The 19,893-nt window shown below is 43.4% G+C and overlaps 1 protein-coding gene across 1 annotated transcript in view; it reads left to right on the top strand.

Annotated features, from left to right (window-relative positions):
• Positions 1–18,396, top strand: part of LOC124712445 (blood vessel epicardial substance-like) — a 171,704-nt gene extending 153,308 nt beyond the window's left edge. Inside the window, exon 9 of the mRNA XM_047242739.1 lies at positions 18,120–18,396. Within this exon, the coding sequence (XP_047098695.1) occupies positions 18,120–18,396 (277 nt within the window). The remainder of the gene's footprint in view (positions 1–18,119) is intronic.
• The last annotated feature ends 1,497 nt before the right edge of the window (positions 18,397–19,893 follow it).

Genomic DNA, 19,893 nt, shown 5'->3' with positions numbered 1-19,893 from the left:
GAAACGCGACGCTATAAGAATTCGTTGTTGTCCTGAAGTAATAACAGGTACAATTTCCCAAACGTTTTTAAGGACAATGCCAATCTTCTGTCAATTTTCTAAATGTTTTCGAGATCCTTTGCCGTTTCAATTGAAGGCGCCCCCGTGCCTTTTCAGATGTAACTTACTGATTTGCAGTATAATTCCGTTTTAAAGACAAATCCTTTTACTGTTATTAGTTTCTCCATGTCTAGATGATGATGCTGATTCCGCGAGTGAAGTCCACGTAATGAAAAACCAGTCCAGTTATTTTTTCTTAGAGCTTTATTAAATTCAAACGTCCGGCTGTGGCCTCTGTATTAGGCAATTGTCAAGCGCATCTGAAAGTTGTACCGCAGAGGAGCAATGTCCAAGGATCGTCTGACGTTGATTTTTAGATAGGCTTGGTAATGACATATAAAGGCCGAAACCGATCGTGTGCGCTTAATTATGTTCTAAAAAATAACTGAAAGTGCTTTTCATTAATTACCATCCTTCTACGTTACAACTGTCCAGACCGTCTACATTGTTTTCCTAAGAGAGACATTACGCGTTTCCATGATGTGTTTGCAAACGTGATCAATTATTTCTATCAGAATATGTGTGTGAAACACTGTTTTTTTTTCTTTGGTGATGGAACTAAGTAAGTCATGGTTATTTCGAAACCTGAGTGCGAAAATCTCTGAAATTGTCTCCACCTGTCTGTATGCTGACAGTTTGTACCACATAAAAGTTATATCCTGTCTTCAGCGTGCCACAAGTAACTGAGTAATACTGAAAATTTGTTTGTGATTTATGTTGTTGAGACATATCAAAAGAAGTCGTATGCAGTACGAATGCATCGCCATTGAAGTGTGGCGTGTTCGCCACTTACGTCTCTTCGCGCTCAGACAGCGCGGCGTGGCGGTAGGGTGTGTGTGTGTGTGTGTGTGTGTGTGTGTGTGTGTGTGTGTGCGTGTGCGTGTGTGTGTGCCAACTACTGACCTCCCCTGCTCCACAGCTATCTCACATGTTTCGTATGACCTCTTATCATGTCTCGTAGTATCAAATCATTGTCAGCTTATGTTATGCACTTTGCTTTTCACGAGCCTGAATGGATGATTTGCGAATTTTATGTGGCTCTGTTCTCAATAATCCTGTCAGCATATCTGCAAAAAATTGTTATCCTTCTTTTTCTCAACGTTTCCATTATTCCGTCTGTGTGTCTGTATATTTATGATGTTAGTCTGTTCGTCCAAATTCCTTCACTTGTTATTGATTCCAAAGATTTTTTGTTCATTTCCTTTATTTTTGTCTTTATGCCAATTTTTGTTGTTTCTGCTGTCTATAGTGCTTCAGGATGTATGACAGAGTTGTAGTGCCTTAGTTTTGCGTTGATGGAAATGGAACATTTATTGTTGCTGTTGTTGTTGTTGTTGTTTTTGCTGTTGTTATGATTCCAATGTGAGCACATATGCTTTTTGCAGCTTTTTAATTCTTTCCTGATTGGTCTGTCAGCTAATCTCCAATGGCTGATTAACTTCTCGTATGTATTAAAAATGAGGACATTGTGTAATTTTCCCATGAGTTCTTATTGTCAACTTTTGTGATCTCTCAGTGCAATGCTTTTATTGGTATGCCATTTGCACATCGGTTTGTTGTGTGATTTTGTGTAGTTTTTCTATGTTATCTTTGACTTCTCCTCTGTTGTTAGTGATAACTGTAAGATCTTCCGCGAATCGGCATTTCACGTTGAATATTGTATCTTATTATGTCAGTATGAATACCTTCTGCTTATTTTTCCCATTTATTCATGAGTTTTTTAATGATTACTTTACAGATCAGTGGTGAGAGTCTCGATTTGATCTCAAACGGCTTGAGAATTGCATTTTAGACATTGTGTTAGACAGTGCTTCCTGCATAGTTTCTCTTGGGTTTCTGTTGATGCCGAATTCTTTTAGTGTGTGGAAGTGCACCTGCCTGTTTCTGGAGTCATACGCCTCCTTCAACCCCACAAATGTTACCACTGTACTTTTGGTGTTTCTCATCTGAAATGTTGTTTTAACTATTCAAGATCTGCTCTGTACCTGCTTGGTATTACACGTGAGGTATTCACAGTTGCGAATATGGCCTACCATCAGCTGTATAATGGAATGATGGCAACGAAAATATTTGCCAGTCCGGGACTCGAACCCGCATTTCCCGCTTTCCGCGAGTGATTGCCTTACCACGTGGCTATGCGACCACGAATCCCTGCCAGACCAAAAGTTCCATTTATCGTCAACCACGTGTCTACAAGTGGTAAGGCTCGAGAAAAGTGGCAAATCCGGGTTCCAGTCCCGGACCCGTACATGGTCATCATTCCATCATACAGCTGATGGTAGTCCGTATTCGCAACTGCGAATACATTGCATGTATTTCATAACGACTGTAGTCACCACAGTGCCACTTCCTTCGGACAAACATGCATGTCTGAAGAAATTTTACATCGCATTTCGGATTAACACATACACTACTATATCGTATCCTCTCCTATTTGTGGCTCCATGTGTTTACGAGTCTGTTTAAGGGACTTTTTCAGATGATTTCGTAGGTTAGTGGTAGGACAGGTAACTGCAACTGTTCCAGCCTCATTCGTCGCTCTTCTTATGAACGAATGGCTGAGTGCACATTTGCATTCAGAGTGGGTCTGTTTAGTTTACCAGGTTTCTGTTATGATCTTGTGTGTTCTTTGCGTCATACATTCCTTACTTAGCTTTCAGAGTTTGGAGCAACTCCCTTTCCTCCTGGGGCTCTATTGAATTTTTATAGCATCGTTCAATAGTGTCTGGTACTTCCTTGGGTGCTGGTGGCTCTGAGTTGGGATTAGACAGTAAGATGTTCATAACTAATTGCCTCGTGAGAGATTCGCAGTTGACCAGTTTGTTGAGATAGAGCGCCAGATTTGACAGCTGTTTGATAAGTCGGTTTCTCGCGAGCTGTCTCATCTTTTGAAGCAGAGACCGTCTGGTTGACATCTCCGATATCCCATTAGATTTCTTTAAACCTTTTGTTCAGGTCACTGGTATTTTTCTTGGTGAAGTCTTGTTCTATTTCCTTTGTTGTTGTTGTTGTGGTCTTCAGTCCAGAGACTGGTATGATACAGCTCTCCATGCTACTCTATCCTGTGCAAGCCTCTTCATCTCCGAGTAACTACTGCAACCTACATCCTTCTGAATCTGCTTAGCGTATTCATCTCCTGGTCTACCTCTACCTTTTTTTAACCTCCACGCTGCCCTCCAATACTAAACTGGTGATCACATGATGCCTCAGAACGTATCCTACCAACTGGTCCCTTCTTTTAGTCAAATTGTGACACAATTCTATTCAGTACCTCCTCATTAGTTACGTGATCTACCCAACTAATCTTCAGCATTCTTCTGTAGCGCCACATTTCGAAAGCTTCTATTCTCTTCTTGTCTAGACTGTTTATCGTCCATGTTTCACTTCCTGACACTGTAATCTAAATTCGATGTTAACAAATTTGTCTTCCTCAGAAACGCTTTCCTTGCCATTGCCAGTCTACATTTTATATCCTCTCTACTTTCATCAACATCAGTTATTTTGCTCCCATAATAGCAAAACACATCTACTACTTTAAGTGCCTCATTTCCTAATCTAATTCTCTCGGCATCGTCTGCATACATTTGACTACATTCCATTACTCTCGTTTTGCTTTTGTTGATGTTCATCTTATATCGTCCTTTCAAGACACTGTTCAAGCCATTCAACTGCTCTTCCACGTCCTTTGCTGTCTCTGATAGAATTACAATGTCATCGTCAGACCTCAAAGTTTTTATTTCTGGTCCATGGATTTTAATTCCTACTCCGAATTTTGCTGTTGTTTCCTTTACTGCTTGCTCAGTATATAGAGTGAATAACATCGGGGATAGGCTACAACCCTGTCTCACTCCCTTCTCAACCACTGCTTCCCTTTCATGCCCCTTTACTCATATAACTGCCATCTCGTTTATGTCCAAATTGTAAATAGTGTTTCGCTCCCTGTATTTTACCCCTGCCACCTTCGCAGTTTTAAAGAGAGTATTCCAATCAACATTGTCAAAAGCTTTCTCCAAGTCTACAAATGCTAGAAACGTAGATTTGCCTTTCCTTAATCTATCTTCTAAGATAGTAGTATGAAAATGGTTCATTTAACCCTCTGCCAGGCACTTAAGCTTGAATTGCAGAGTAACCATGTAGATGTAGATGTAGACAACTCTTAGGGTCAGTATTGCCTCACGTGTTCCGACATTTCTACGGAATCCAAACTGATCTTCCCCGAGGTCAACTTCTACTAGGTTTTCCATTCGTTTGTAAAGAATTCGTGTTAGCATTTTGCAGCCATGACTTATTAAACTGACAGTTCGGTAATTTTCACTTGTTTTCTGTAGGATTGCTATTATTATGTTATTGAAGTCTGATGGTATTTCACCTGTCTCATACATCTTGCTCACCAGATGGTACAGTTTTCTCATGGCTGGCTCTCCCAAGGCTAAGAGTAGTTCTAATGGAATATTGTCTACTCCCGGGACCTTTTTTCGACTTGAGTCTTTCAGTGCTCTGTCAAATTCTTTACGCAGTATCATGTCTCACATTTCATCTTCATCTACGTCCTCTTGTATTTCCGTAATATTGCCCTCAAGTACCCTCTATATACTCCTTCGACCTTCTGCTTTTCCATCTTTCCTTAGGACTGGTTTTCCATATGAGCTCTTGATATTTATACAGATGGTTCTCATTTCTCCAAAGGTCTCCTTTATCTTCCGGCACGTAGTATCTATCTTACCACTAGTGATATATGCCTCTACCTCCTTACATTTGTCCTCTAGCCATCCTCGCTTAGCCATTTTGCACTTCCTGTTGACCTCATTTCTGAGAAGTTTGTATTCCTTTTCGCCTGCTTACTTTACTGCATTTTTTTATTTTCACCTTTCGTTGATTAAATTCAATATCTTTTGTGTTACCCAAGGATTTCTACTATCCTTTGTCGTTTTACCTACTTGATCCTCTGCTGCCTTCACTATTTCACCTCTCAAAGCTATCCACTGCTTCTCAGGATGAGTCTTAATTTCTCTCGTTTTATCTCTGTGCTCCGTACGCGAAACGTACTTTGGCAGCAGTATAGTTGTTTCGGAATCAGTTTCAAATGACTGTTCCTTAAAGTTTCCCAATAGTGTTCCTCGAAATGTATGTCGCCTTCCCTCCAGCGATTCGCATTAGTAGTGTAGTGTTGTAGTAGTAGTAGTAGTAGTGTATGTGTGCACTCTGCATTGTTGCCAAATTTATTCAAGATGGCGGCGATGACGTAATCCAACACGGCGGCATGTTGACTTGGCAACAGCGCATGACGTCCTTCAAGATGGCGGATTTTGGCGGGAAAATATGTCAATTGGGCTATGTCCACTAACCTAAACCCCCTAAAAATGCTGGTAAATTTGAATTTTGGTGGGAAAATAGGTCAACTGGGCTAGGTCCACTAACCTGACCCTCCAGAAAAAATTGGTGCGAAATTCAAATTCCAACAGGATAATGTATGCAAAACCATCTGTGTCTTTATTATTATTCGTTACTATTTATTATCATTTGTTATTGAAACTTCCTGGCAGATTAAAAATGTGTGCCGGACTGAGACTCGAGCTAGGGACCAGAGCGAAGATACTGGAGTATTTCACCAGTATCAGCGTTAACTACAAGCAGCAGGCCAATATCCCGTTGGTTGGTTGGCAACATTCGTGTCAGACAACCGCTCGTGGTGTGACTGCCCTCTTCTACCTGGCTTCCATCAGCACCACTCAGTAAGTGATGCGACATACCGTGTATCCTTCGAACTGCTTGCTGATAAAGGGAAGTAACATTCACACTCCGCTGCAGAGTGAAAATCTCATTCAGGATCATTTATTATTATTTATGATTATATTTATACCATGCACGTGTGTTCATTACGAGGTCCCAAGTCCAACTGTGTTAGTTCATACCCTTGTGACCAGAGAGCAGTGCTGTGACATCATCCAAGATGGCGGATTTTGCCGGGGAAAATAGGGCAATTGTGCTACCTCCACTAACCTACCCCCAGAAAAACTGCGCCAAATTTGAATTTTGGTGGGAAAAAACTTCCAGAAAAAATTGGCGCCAAATTCAAATTCCAACACAATAATGGCTCCAAAATCATACTCGTCTTTATTATTATTCATTATCATTTATTATCATTCATTATCATTTATTATTATTGGCCTACCTCCACTAGAAAACTGATCCAAATTCAAATTCCAACACGATAATGTCTTGAAAACTGTACTTCTATTTATTATTATTATCATTTATTATTTATTCAATATGTCTGATTTTGGCAGGAAGAAAGCCATTTGCGTTAGATCCATAACAAAAATCTCTCACAAGTTCAAATTCCAACACCATAATCGATCACACGTACGAAATAGTCTACATCCTAAGAACTTTGGCTGTCACTTACGTTTTTCACTGCTTACCTATCAAAATCGCGTCAAATAATAAACTGCACTTGTACTAACCTAATTCACATCCTCTGATTTTGCAAGGAAAAAGGACTGAAGTCTTTATTTCAAGCAGTACAGTCATCACTTGTTCTCCAACAGACTTAGTACACATCTTCGAGATGGCGACACCCAGTGTGCTCGCCACTAGGTGCAGACTCCAACTGACTTAGTTTAAATCATCACCAGCAGAGGAGACTACCCCTGGCGCCACCGGTCAGCGGTAGCCTGTGCATACGCCACTGGTCCAGTGGCCTCTCGGACCTCACAGATCCAGCGGCGTAAACAAGTTTTGCCCCTTCGAACCTACCAATTCTGACGTCACAATGGTAGGTTGTCCGTTCACCACGTGTATTCCTCCCTCCCACGCGTTTCGCGCCAAAATTGTTCGCCCCTAGAGTGGAATCTTCCCCAATGTCACACAACCGCCAGTCCACTATGTGGCTTGCTCGACAAAGAACGTTCTCGCTAAGTTAACTGACACAAGCTCGTCTGCTCTTATCGCGCGTGCGCACGTTATAACCGGACACGCCCTGCGGGCCTCCGACCGCTTACGTCACACACCATCGGTTGCCACCTCCATACACGCACCAGACATAGTCTTCTGTAAATATGCTAACACCCACATCGCGCATCTAACCTATCAATTACCTAAGTACTTAATTCCATTTCAATTTTAATCATATTAAATAATTCAATTTACAGTTTCATATAGGTACAAAAAGATCTTCAACTACCTACTTTCAACTACTTTACAAGGACCAGAACGCCACCTCTTCCTAGGTTCCCTCGCCGAGTTTGAATTCTGGCAGTAAAGAAAGGCCACTTGCACTTTCACTACCAACCTAAGAAAATTGCTCATAAAGAAAGGACACTTGTACCAACCTCAGCCACCTGACCGCCACTTCCTCCTAGGATCAGGTGCCAAGTGTGAAATATGCCAGTAAAACAAAGCTCACTTGCGTTTTCGCTACCAGCGTAAGAAAATTGTTGCAAACGAAGCTCACCACCACCACCACTTCCTAGGTGCTAAAAGGACTCATCCCACACTAGGCTGATGGAGGGAGGAAGGAGTGTACTTCATTTATTTGCGAGCAGTTTATTTAGGGATGGAGTATATGTATCACAGAACACATGGTCTGACATGTCCCACAGCATACAGACCTGCAAACCACTCTTACATAGCTCATGTATAAAGCTCTGCACACAATCTTCCTAATTGTAAGCCGGCCGAAGTGGCCGTGCGGTTAAAGGCGCTACAGTCTGGAACCGCAAGACCGCTACGGTCGCAGGTTCGAATCCTGCTTCGGGCATGGATGTTTGTGATGTCCTTAGGTTAGTTAGGTTTAACTAGTTCTAAGTTCTAGGGGACTAATGACCTCAGCAGTTGAGTCCCATAGTGCTCAGAGCCATTTGAACCTAATTGTAAACCGTCAAAAATAGCACATTGCACAGCCTACGGACATGCAAATCACTCATAAGCAATGCACAGCACTTACATCCACACAGCCAAACAACTCCTAAGTTGTCAAAATAATAATCCATGTAAAAGACTCTGCTTGCTAATTGTCAACTATTGAAATCATACACCAGTCTTTCTTTAACCTTTAGAGGCAACACCACCACCAAGTGTATTCGCCACTGAGTCCATAGCCCAACTGACTTAGTTCATATCGATGCCACTAGAGGACACTGTAGTGACGCAAGTGCCTTAATCTAAGATGGTGCCACCTAGTGTGTTCACCACAAGCTCCAGACCCCAACTGTCTTAGTACATTTCCTCGCTGTCAGAGGACGCCACAGTAACACCAGCTGATTACGGAAGTACAGTTATCCATGATGGCAGTAAACAGTGTGTTCTCCACGAGATCTATGATGCTGTCGTCCATTTCGTGACGTAAATCAAGATCGTGAGGGAAGACGATTCAGCCTGCTCTGGGCTGCTGGGGGGAGTAAAGAACGGGTTCACTCTATTTAGTTTCAAACAGTTCTTCAGCGATCGAATATATCCATCACACTGTTACAAAACATCCACCCTAATGTGCTTGGCGACACAATACATGGTCTGCAGATACCCAAACAACTCCTAATTTCAGTGTACAATAGGAAACTGCTCCTAAATAATGCAGTACACATATCTGTCCAGATAACGCATGGCACAGCCTTCAGGGCCGCTCGCAAAATAACGCAACAGACGCGCACAGGCACCCACCACCACACCCTCTCCCCCGCGAAGTCATTCGCCTGACAGCCCTCAAACCGCACACGTGTCCCTGCTCGGCTTCCGCAAACATGAGGTGGTGACAGCGGCATTCATACTCCTGCCCGTGAAATTCCTATCAAAATTCGTGTTCACCTAGACACAGCTCCTTGCGCGACCAGCCAGGGACCCGCGCTCCGCCAGCCACCGCCACTGAACACCAATGAAACTTGCATCCCTCTATACACTCACCGTCATACTGTCATAGCATACCAAAGTGCCTTCACGCTAGTCTCATAGTCGAGGCATCTCCAGGCGCTACTTGTGTTTACCATTGAACGCAGAACAGCACAGAGCATGTTGACACACGCGCCTAACCACATTTACTGCCTCCCAGCATAGCCGAGGCAACACCGCCAAGGGCACGCGCGTAATTACAAACTCATCTAACAACCTTCCCAATCATATTCTCACATCTCTTTGTGAAAATAAAAAAAAAAAAACCAAGTCGACCTCTGAGGAATTGTATAGCATCCCAGAAAGTTTGCCGGCCGATGTGGCCGTGCGGTTAAAGGCGCAGCAGTCTGGAACCGCAAGACCGCTACGGTCGCAGGTTCGAATCCTGCCTCCTTAGGTTAGTTAGGTTTAACTAGTTCTAAGTTCTAGGGGACTAATGACCTCATCAGTTGAGTCCCATAGTGCTCAGAGCCAACCAACCAACCAGAAACAGTTAACGCCCGCTTTCTTCATGTCTCAGCTTGTATGCACGGAAATTCTCACGCTAACAGAACCTGTTTACCAAAATATCGCCTGTCCTTCCGGACATAACGTGATAGTCTACCAGCTCTCAACATACGCAAATGTTCTCACCGCTCCTATATCCCACCACAAGCAATCGAGCATTCTCATTTGCTCTTATTGAATTTACCAGTCGAATTAATTATGCCGCAGGTATCTAAGCACCATCCACCTTTTCTTTCTCGGACTTCCAGCGGTTATTTTGCAAAGACTGCTAAATTGCGCCGGCCGCGGTGGTCTCGCGGTTAAGGCGCTCAGTCCGGAACCGCGCGACTGCTACGGTCGCAGGTTCGAATCCTGCCTCGGGCATGGATGTGTGTGATGTCCTTAGGTTAGTTAGGTTTAAGTAGTTCTAAGTTCTAGGGGACTGATGACCACAGAAGTTAAGTCCCATAGTGCTCAGAGCCATTTGAACCATTTGCTAAATTGCACAGACAGTTCCCTCAAACTAACACCCCCAACGCGTTCATTATTTCTACAGACGCTGCACTCAGTGGTAATAAACTATTTTACACTGATCACCATTTTGCACCGAAAACTAAACATGGGAAATTTGTCTACAAGCCATCAAAAATGGTTCAAATGGTTCTGAGCACTATGGGACTTAACTACTGTGGTCATCAGTCCCTTAGAACTTAGAACTAATTAAACCTAACTAACCTAAGGACATCACACACATCCATTCCCGAGGCAGGATTCGAACCTGCGACCGTAGCAGTCGCGCGGTTCCGGACTGCGCGCCTAGAACCGCGAGACCACCGCGGCCGGCTACAAGCCATCAAATACATACTATACTAGCAAGAATATTGGACCATCAAACCGATCTTCACCCAGGGAATATATCACCGAGTACCGTCTCGATCTAGTAAACATGCAGTTCATATCCCCAACCATACCAAATCACCCCCTTTACATCAGCGAACCGAAGTCACTCTCAGAACTGACGTTCAAAGACATGCTCCTTTCCCCTTGGCATAAACGCTCTACTCATTCCGCTTTCTTGCTCGCATTTCTACAGAGTTCTCCAGACTAGTCGATTACAAGAACACCCGTATTTTCGCCATAATATTATACAATTTTCGCCGAACTTCTCGATATCAAGCACACAGCACTAGCGAGACAATCGCTAACGCAACATAATGCGTAGGATATAGACTGTAAATTAATTCTCCACAAACACCAAACTTTTGCGAGGTGCAGCGTGCTGCAAACCATTGACTAACTAGAAACAAGTAGAGTAAACTGATATTCGCACTCTCGAATACCGAAGTCGGTGATCCAACAGATCCCACATGATCAATATTGTTTACAAACCAGCTACTGTCTTTCCCACTTCTACAGAACAGGCAGACGTGTGTCCAACACACCACAATCCATACTCCCTCAACTAAATAAAGGCATCAAATGTGCAGAAGCAGTCGACCGGACAATTTACATGGGAGGGAATAAGGTTCAAATGGCTCTGAGCACTACGGGACTTAACTACTGTGGTCATCAGTCCCCTAGAACATAGAACTACTTAAACCTAACTAACCTAAGGACACCACACACATCCATGCCCGAAGCAGGATTCGGACCTGCGACCGCAGCAGTCGCGCGGTTCCGGACTGCGCGCCTAGGAGGGAATAAGGCTCCACCGCAAACGCACCATCTTCCCTAAGTTACACTTGATCACGAAAGCAGCCCAGCACATACTTTATTCGGTCGTCTAGAACAGGGTAAAGTTAACTATCATACATTCCTAAACTCTGCATTCGGAAGACCGCTACCATTAACGTGGGTTTGCGAATCAATACCGCCACAGACTTTGCTTACACGAACTCATTCTAGAAAACGCCTCACATATTTCTTCTATCATTATACTTACAATTAAATCTTCCGATCTAGGTCTCAACTGAACGGTATTCAGCAATGAACAAAGTATTGGAAATACACTCTGTTGAACGCTGTGGCTCTGGAAATAGCTGTACTTCCTTAGCACTATACATATTCTTCCCATCGCTATCACAGTACCGCAAGTCAAATCCACACCCTCCCTACAACAGCACATAGACATTTCCTTTACACAAACAGATATACTTTATAAACCGGACGTATCACACACCCGCCCGATGGATTTTGAAAGTAATTCGGCTCTGGAACACCGTATGTGTAACGTATTCTGTCTCGATACCATGTCAGATGTTCCGTTATACATCCACTGAGTTAAAGGCGATGACGCATTGAGAAGGATCACAGCCACAAGTGAATCATATCTCGAAACGAGTCACCTTTCTCGAACCTATCTGCTACAGTAAAAATCCAACATGGTCTTAGTCAGTCCCTAAACATCTTGCAACTGCTTCCATTGCGCATGTGATCATACCATTTTAAGTCGGAACTGAGCAGAAGCCTGATCCATATCCACCACATTCTGGAGCCCGTCTAGAAACAGAGCGATCTGAGTTACTGCGACAGGACCGTGTTTTGACCATTCGGCGGAAATGCGAGCATTGTGGTGCGTTCCCAAACTACATGCAAGTACTACAGATCCACGTCCATTCAAATCTATAAGCCCAACATCCAATCGTCGTTATTCTCTAACCCCCACCCCCCAACAGACAAAAATTAACAACTATAGAAGCTGAAATAATTCATCCGATATAGAACTCACATAGACGCCATTACTCACGCGTTGACACAAAGTTGCGTTGGGGGTCCAGCGCGGAGAGAGAGAGACAGAGACAGAGAGAGGGATATAGAGAGAGATTTCGCAGTACTTTCCAGAATAGCACAGCGTGCAGCCCTAACGGCATACTTCGCCCCTCGCTGAATTTACCTCTCAAATACACACTTATTCATACACTATAGACGGTAGTTTAAAGTTTCATCACCTCTTCTCTACGAGAATGATCGTATCCCACGTAATATACTGTAAATCGCAAGAAACGCCCACTGTGGCCCTGTATAGTTGTTTGAAACACTGTTTTCTAACGCGCTTTGTACACTGCCAAACACTTCTTTTTTTCTACCACGACTTCGACCTCTATGTCAGATTCTAAACTGGCATTAAGACGCTCTGATCCACGACCTCTCACAGAAAACTAGACATCACACTATGTAAATCATATTCTTACCGCTGATATCATAACACTGAATTATTTTTAAATAAAACACACTTACAACATAAGAAACTAGAAGAGTTTGGCAGCGTTGTGGAGAGTTTCCAAACTACCGTGCGAAAGTGACCTCTACATTTAAGTTCATATGTCGCCATGACGGAACAGATGATGGCTCGGCGTTCCATTTCGAGTTGTTGGTAATTTTGCACTCATGTACGCGATCGATGTTTAGCTGCTAACAACCCCCAGAAGTTGTCTCCCGCTCACAAAACTTCTCCCCCAACTCAAACAAGCTATGTCACTCAATCATTATATGGTAACCGATGCGCGGATGTGATGGGAATGACACCTTCAATGTACTGTAATATTAAGCAACAGACTTGATAGTGCGAAGAGTTTTACACTAAGTTCAGCACCGGCCATTTATGTGACAGCATGGCCCCCAATTTCAGTATCACAGCTAAACCGCCCCTTTTACATCACTTTGCGAGTATGATTGCGAATGTGGGTAGATTACTGTGCAGTACGTGCATTCATTGTTAATTCTTGAACAGATACATGATCAAAGTATATCAGACAACGCTCTACATATTTGCAACACTTCGAGCATAGTGTTTAATTTACGATCTATCTCTCAGCTTATGGGAATCAGAGAGCATTCTCCCCGTCTTAGGGTAAAAAAGCAACCTCATACAGTCATTGACCAACACACCCTGCAGCACCGCTAGAAAATTAATCTCCAGTGATCAGAAGAAGAGTGCTACACTCCACGTCTCATGAATGAATATAGCTCTCCAAGCCCATCCAAGTGCACGAGATTTCTCGAGATGTTACCATGTCGAGGAGCTTAGCACTCCTTATCGATGTATGGTAACAGATTTCAAAGCGCCGTAATGTAATAGTATACAGTTAAGAAGAACAACAAAAGACTTATTTTTCTACGCGATGGAGTTCGAGACGCATTGTGTTGGATACATTTTTACCTAAATCAACGAAGCTATCAACTCTAAATTATTGTTCTAGAGTCTAGGATCTGTACTTGGAAGGTATTCGTAAGATAGAGAACATAAACACACACACTACTGAGACTACGACGTTCTGCACTTAAAAACTGGTTATAATATTAGATCGAAAACCGTTGACCCCTATCATACATACATCCTTCTTCACAGTTTCTCTACGCTGGACTACCTTATCGAATCGTAAAACATTTGCTGTTGGTGATATGAGCGCAATGTAGCTTTGCAGAGATCTATAGTGTCCACTGTTCATATCCGATCACTGCTCAGATGCCTGCATAAGGCCCTACTAGCAGGGGATACATCCTACAAGGAAACAGATAAATGCAAAGCAGCAGCGTGCAACATGTGCAAATTACAACTCATTCAGTCACTAACTCTGTAAACAGCACATCAGTCGGACAATGCAGAGACAGTGATTGCAGCGCGTCACAAGCTCTTACCGCTAAGTTCGTTATAACCCTGAAGCCTCGATTTTAAACCCAAGATGCGACAGGGGTGATCGCATAAATGAAAGATCCTTTAGAGGACTGTGTCAAGTTTCTTCATACATGAGATGGAAGTCCTCTCATGACCAACAGGTTTACCGTTAACGACCGCAAGTAGACAGTGCTTTAAAACACATACGGAACACGTTGCTGTATACGAGTAGAACGCAGGCTATGTCACGTGACTGATGCATCCGGAATCACTGGTGCCTCAATAGACGTACAGTATAATGCACCCTCAATGGGAAAAAAAATTGACTGCCTCCCTTATTCCCTTCGTTTCGATGTCCACGTTTTTCCGGGGCTCCTCCTGTTCCAGCATACTTGGTCCGATATACAAACTGTTTGGTGCGAACCAGAAGATAGCAAAGTACTTCCTCAAGCTCACCGCATTTGCCTCTATATTCGGTCGATATATACCGAGTCCCTGGTCGCTTTTCGCAATTCTATCTGTTTGAGGTCAGATATATATATGCGATCATGGCATAACATCTCGTTCTGTGTTCTAAAATGGATTGTAAATGTGGCGCAGGCGCCACCATCTAGCCTAAACGCATTGATCAGGACGTGTAATATAGCATTGCACTCGACTGTATGCAGTCACCTCCACATTCGGAGAGCTTTTGCTCTGCTTTCCGTATGTCTCTGTATATGCACGCCTCGCGGATAAACTACGGATATTCAAGGGAGGACAAGAAGAACTCGTTACAAAGACTGGTGTTCCCGCGTTTCGAGAGTGCTCGATACAATTTACAGGACGTGCGTGACAGTCACATACTACGTCATGCACATCAAATTGGGCGAGGCATAGGTTACACTGATTTCAAGCCAAGAAGTGGATGTTTGCATAATTCATATAGTGCTACATAATTGGAAGACGTAAGATAACGAAATTTCAAACAAAGCGTCCACTTACACGATGCACAACAAGCTGCGGGATTGGCGTAAAATATGTAGATGAGATGAACAAACTTATGCGATCGTTCAGTAAGTAATTTGTTTTCAACTCCGACCAGTCGTGATTTGAAAAAGAAATGCAAAGGAACCCTGGAAATTAGAGGTACGAAGAGAGTTGTGTCTAGATCACTCAACATCAATGCCGTAATGGATTCGTGTACAACTATGTTGACCGTTGATCTTGGTGGTAAATTGTCTGGAAAGTTGTTTACTGGGCTGCGAGGAGTTGGGCGTGCCCTGCCCCCTACGATTCTTTCTCGTTTGCGTGATCTTGCAATGGCAGTAGGGAATATTTACGTCACAGGAAGTAAGAGAAATATAACTTTGGTATGAGCAACGTTTTTGGCCAGCAGCTGGTCAAAATGCTTTTTCTTGATTCCTGGTCTGCGTATAAAAATCATACTTCGTTAGAACGAACTATCCGTCCTTAAAAGTTGTGACATTGCAGTTCATATCGCCACAGGACAAACTCGGCCTCGGGATGTCTGTTTTTTCTGCGCCTACAAAACATGTTACCGCACTATCTGCAGATATACCTTACTGTACAGCCAGTTTGACGGTAAGCTCCACGGCAGACTGTTTCGCATTCAGCTGCATGGCATCGAATTCCACCAGCTGTCATCACCTCGCTACTAGTTCTGTACGCATTCTTTAAGAGTGGGTGCCTAGACGAGCGTCCTGTACGGTCTGTAGCTCCCAAGCAGTCCGCCTTCGATCTTGGCGGTGACAACCCTCGTCATCACTGTGGCGCACCGTTTTTCATTCGGTGTTCGTGGTGCAAGTTAATGGTTTGTTTCCTCCAGGACTCTCATTTTCTGTCGCCCTCCTGATTCACATTGTGAGTCGCCCGCTGCTAATATTTTTGCTGCCATAACTGTTAACACAAAGCTTTCATATGAGCGTTACTAAAGAGTGAAATTGCAATATCGCACTCAAGGGTTCCTTCTCAGTGATCCCTAAACACTCTGACAAATTTACCTGGCAATGAAAATTATACAAATGTTACCCGACTCCCTTCTTGTATTAGACACACAGCGAAAATCATAGCGTTGTGCCGAGTACCAGGGCAAGTAGAAACAGGAGCGGAAGAATACTGTTAACGACGTATTAAATTGCAAATGCGCTGTGAATCCTGTTGAGGCCGCCCGCTGAGACCGAGCGGTTCTACGCGCTTCAGTCCGGAACCGCGCTGCTGCTACGGTCGCAGGTTCGAATCCTGCTGAATTGTTTAATGGTAGTGACACACCAAAATCACAATAGTAATCCGTTGCAGCTGCTACATACTTTCTTACAATCAAAAGCATTATAAAATCACAATCACAATAATACAGGGCCAGATCACCTTGACAAACAACAAACAAATTTCTTTAACCGGAACAAGACCCATAAAACTTGGAATTTTCATATTACTAGGTGAATATACTCGGGTAAAGCTTTACTTAAATAGTACAAATGTCCATACAGTTCCCACTAGAACTCTCATTACTTCCAATCAGCTGAGGAACAGATTAAGGGTAGGCACACAGATCTTTTAAAGTTTGGCTAGCCAATTTTCCTAAACAAAACTATATACAAATGACTAAAAGAACTAGGGAGGTGCATTAATTTTAACCAAACCAATCTTCAAATTTACTTACTCAGTTGATTAATCAACAATATTCTTAGAATGATTACAACTAGAACACGACCATATGACAATGTCACTAGAATGAGGTTCCTTCAACATTGCGTGTAAATTAGCGATAGACGCGAGCAGACCAAGGATTCAAATCAATACGAGAGATCCACGAGACAGAAAATGACATAGATATGTACTCAACTTGGCACTGAAATTGAACTTCAGATGTCACAATTCTTCACCGGAAAGATGGAATCACGCAACAGTGACAACATAACCTAAGATGTAAAGGAGAGGAGAGGGCCTAAAATATCTCTCTGCCCCCGCGGTGCTCTGCTCCCAGTATGCTCGCGTCGACCGCTGCCAATTATCAGTAACACAACACACATGAACGGCAGACAATATTCTGAGACTTAAACTCCACAATCTTATCTAGAGTACAGGTGATCAATACAACTGAATAGAAACAAATTAGCCTCCGTGAATGACTTGGCCAGTGCCAGCTCTTAAACTTTGATTAATAAATTCGCAAAAAATCATGCTCTCAAGTTAAGCTGACAAGAATAATCTGGGCTCACATTTACACGCCAAACTACCAAATGAACTACAAGATAGAAAGAGGACGTATCTTGGCGTGTCTTGAAGCGCCAGAGCCAGACTTACTCACTACTCGTTGCACTTCTAGCTTCGTCTTTAATCACCCTTGATGTCGGTTGGTTGGGCGTAGCCACACTTACTCAAGCGCCGTCAAGGTAGTTAGTCACGACACCGAGGTAAGTGATAAACAACTAAAACAATTCCAATGGATTTTTAGTACACTGGCATATTCAATTAAGCCGCACGCAACCCCCTGAAGCAACTCGGCAACTCCAATTCCATCGGCCGGCGTAGCTGATAACAGACTCGAAGGAGCTTGTCCTTCCGACCTCTAGGAAAACCAAATCACCATGGGCGGTGGACCTGCCCTCACGACTCAACACGCCGTAGCCGCTGGCCCCGCTCCTTGGTTGTCCGACTCGTCCTCTCGCCGCCCTGCCTACGTACACAGCCCCACGTGACTCTCGCTTACCGCCGATCCCGACACGCCTCCCCAGCAGAGCGAACGCGCTGCCGTTCAATCCGCGCCGCCAAAGATGAGCAGGAGACAAATGAGCATCCAAGTCGACTCAAAGATCAAAATGACGATCAATGGAAACTGGCGCCAGAAACGCACCAGCTCATCTGCCTCGGGCATGGATGTGTGTGATGTCCTTAGGTTAGTTAGGTTTAAGTAGTTCTAAGTCTAGGGGACTGATGACCTCAGATGTTAACCCCCATAGTGCTCAGAGCCATTTTGTCCTGTTGAGACAGATGACTAGAGGACAGCTGTGCAGCTGCGGCGGCTCACATTCAGTGGTGGAGGCTGCCTCTGGATAGGGTGGGCTGTACCAGCGTGTGGTGCTGCACGCTTCCCGCACGTGCGCGAGCTGCTGGTCCAGTCCTGGCCGGGTGCCCCTGGCCTGTGGAGCATCGCCACGCCCGCTGCTGCCTGGCTGCAGTACAGACCGGGCGTCAGCTGCCTGCTGCCTGTCCAACTGCGCCCGTCCTGTTTGGAAGCTCACAGGCGAGCACGCTCGAGTACACTGATGGCTGAGTGCACGCTAAAAAGCGAGACAACCAACGTCCCGTGATCGTGGTTAAAAGCGAAACGCGTTTAAAATATCTGCACCGACGTTTATCACCAGTCGGCAAACCACCGTTAGCCAACCGTGCATTTGACTGCAGTTAACTCCGTGTATTGCAATGGAAGAAGCCCTGCAGATGCACATATGTTAAGAGAGACATCTTCAACTTTCCTTGTCCTGTCGTCCTCGGTTTCGCGTAATATTACCGTAATTTCTACTTTTGGACCGTTTAATTACAACTGAATGGAACACGGTGTTCGCGCCATAATTTTATGCGTTTCGCCTTTATTCTTTGCAAGACATCTTCAGCGGCAGGTTCCGTACACGTTGTTCTACATGTTGTGTCTTTGATCCATTTCGGCCGCGGTTCTTCTTCTTATAAGCCTCGTTTGAAATTTTATTTTCCAGACTTCACACCACTAGGAGCTGAACACTTCTTTTGACGTTATATTTTGGGTGGTGCTGCCGACGCTTACGGCCGAAAACTGTGTTTCATTCGGCTGTAATGAGACGGTCGAAAAGTAAACATTATAAACGTACCGAGATACGAATTTGCACGTAACCGCCTCTATACATAGGTTTTCTAGACAATAGCTTGTGAATGACGTCATCGTCACATGCTCTCACTTTCAAAAAGCGGGTGTGTGTTTATACCTCGTTACTAGTCCGTTCGTTTATGTTACGAAGTAGAAAACAAGAGAACGGATATACTTCTCAAATTCGTCGATACGCATGCATCCGTTTGTAGAATAAAAGAACAAATGTACAAAGTCTCGTTTCGCTCATTCCTGTTCAGTTCGAATACTTACATCATTTAAACATAAAATTCTCAAATATTTGCTGAGTGACACGTCTAATATTAATTTTTAGGGAAAATGAACGTCTTCTCATTTCTATTTACAGTACAATTATACTGCACACAAAAATCCAGTTTTCATTGTAAACCGAAGATCTTAATTCCTAATATTTTATAAAAGATGGTTAACCGATACTATATGGTTACACAACTACAAATTGGTCTTTTTCTGTTCTTTTTTTTTTTGTATTTTACGTTTCACGTAAATTCTTACAAAACATGAACCACTGTTTAAAAATTTACGTTTTTCTGGGAACCTACCCACAGCCACAATGCTGCGAACAAACATGTTACCACACAGCCACATCGCTCGTCTAACAAAATTTCCCTAATTTTGGCATATTACACACGCTTGAAGAACTTTCAAGACTATTTTCTCGATAATTTTGAGAGTAGCTTCGAACTGCTTTGGGATAGGTATGTTTGAGTTTTGAACTTCATGTACCATAAATACACAAAATGACAACCATCTCATTGTCGTATGGAGCACTTGCTGGAGAGAAGAAAGCAGTGTGGTCACATGCGAAAGCACGATTCAGTTCTGCTCCTCGTAAGTTTTATTCACAAATTAATATTTTTTTCTGGGTTCATCTGAAGTATAGGGTACAGTATACGATGACTTCAGTGTCCCACAACATCGAAACGCG

This window comes from Schistocerca piceifrons, chromosome 8, assembly GCF_021461385.2.
Source record: "Schistocerca piceifrons isolate TAMUIC-IGC-003096 chromosome 8, iqSchPice1.1, whole genome shotgun sequence".
NCBI lineage: Eukaryota > Metazoa > Arthropoda > Insecta > Orthoptera > Acrididae > Schistocerca > Schistocerca piceifrons.
The sequence above is the reverse complement of the archived record's forward strand: the minus strand, read 5'-3'. Positions and strand labels throughout refer to the sequence as shown.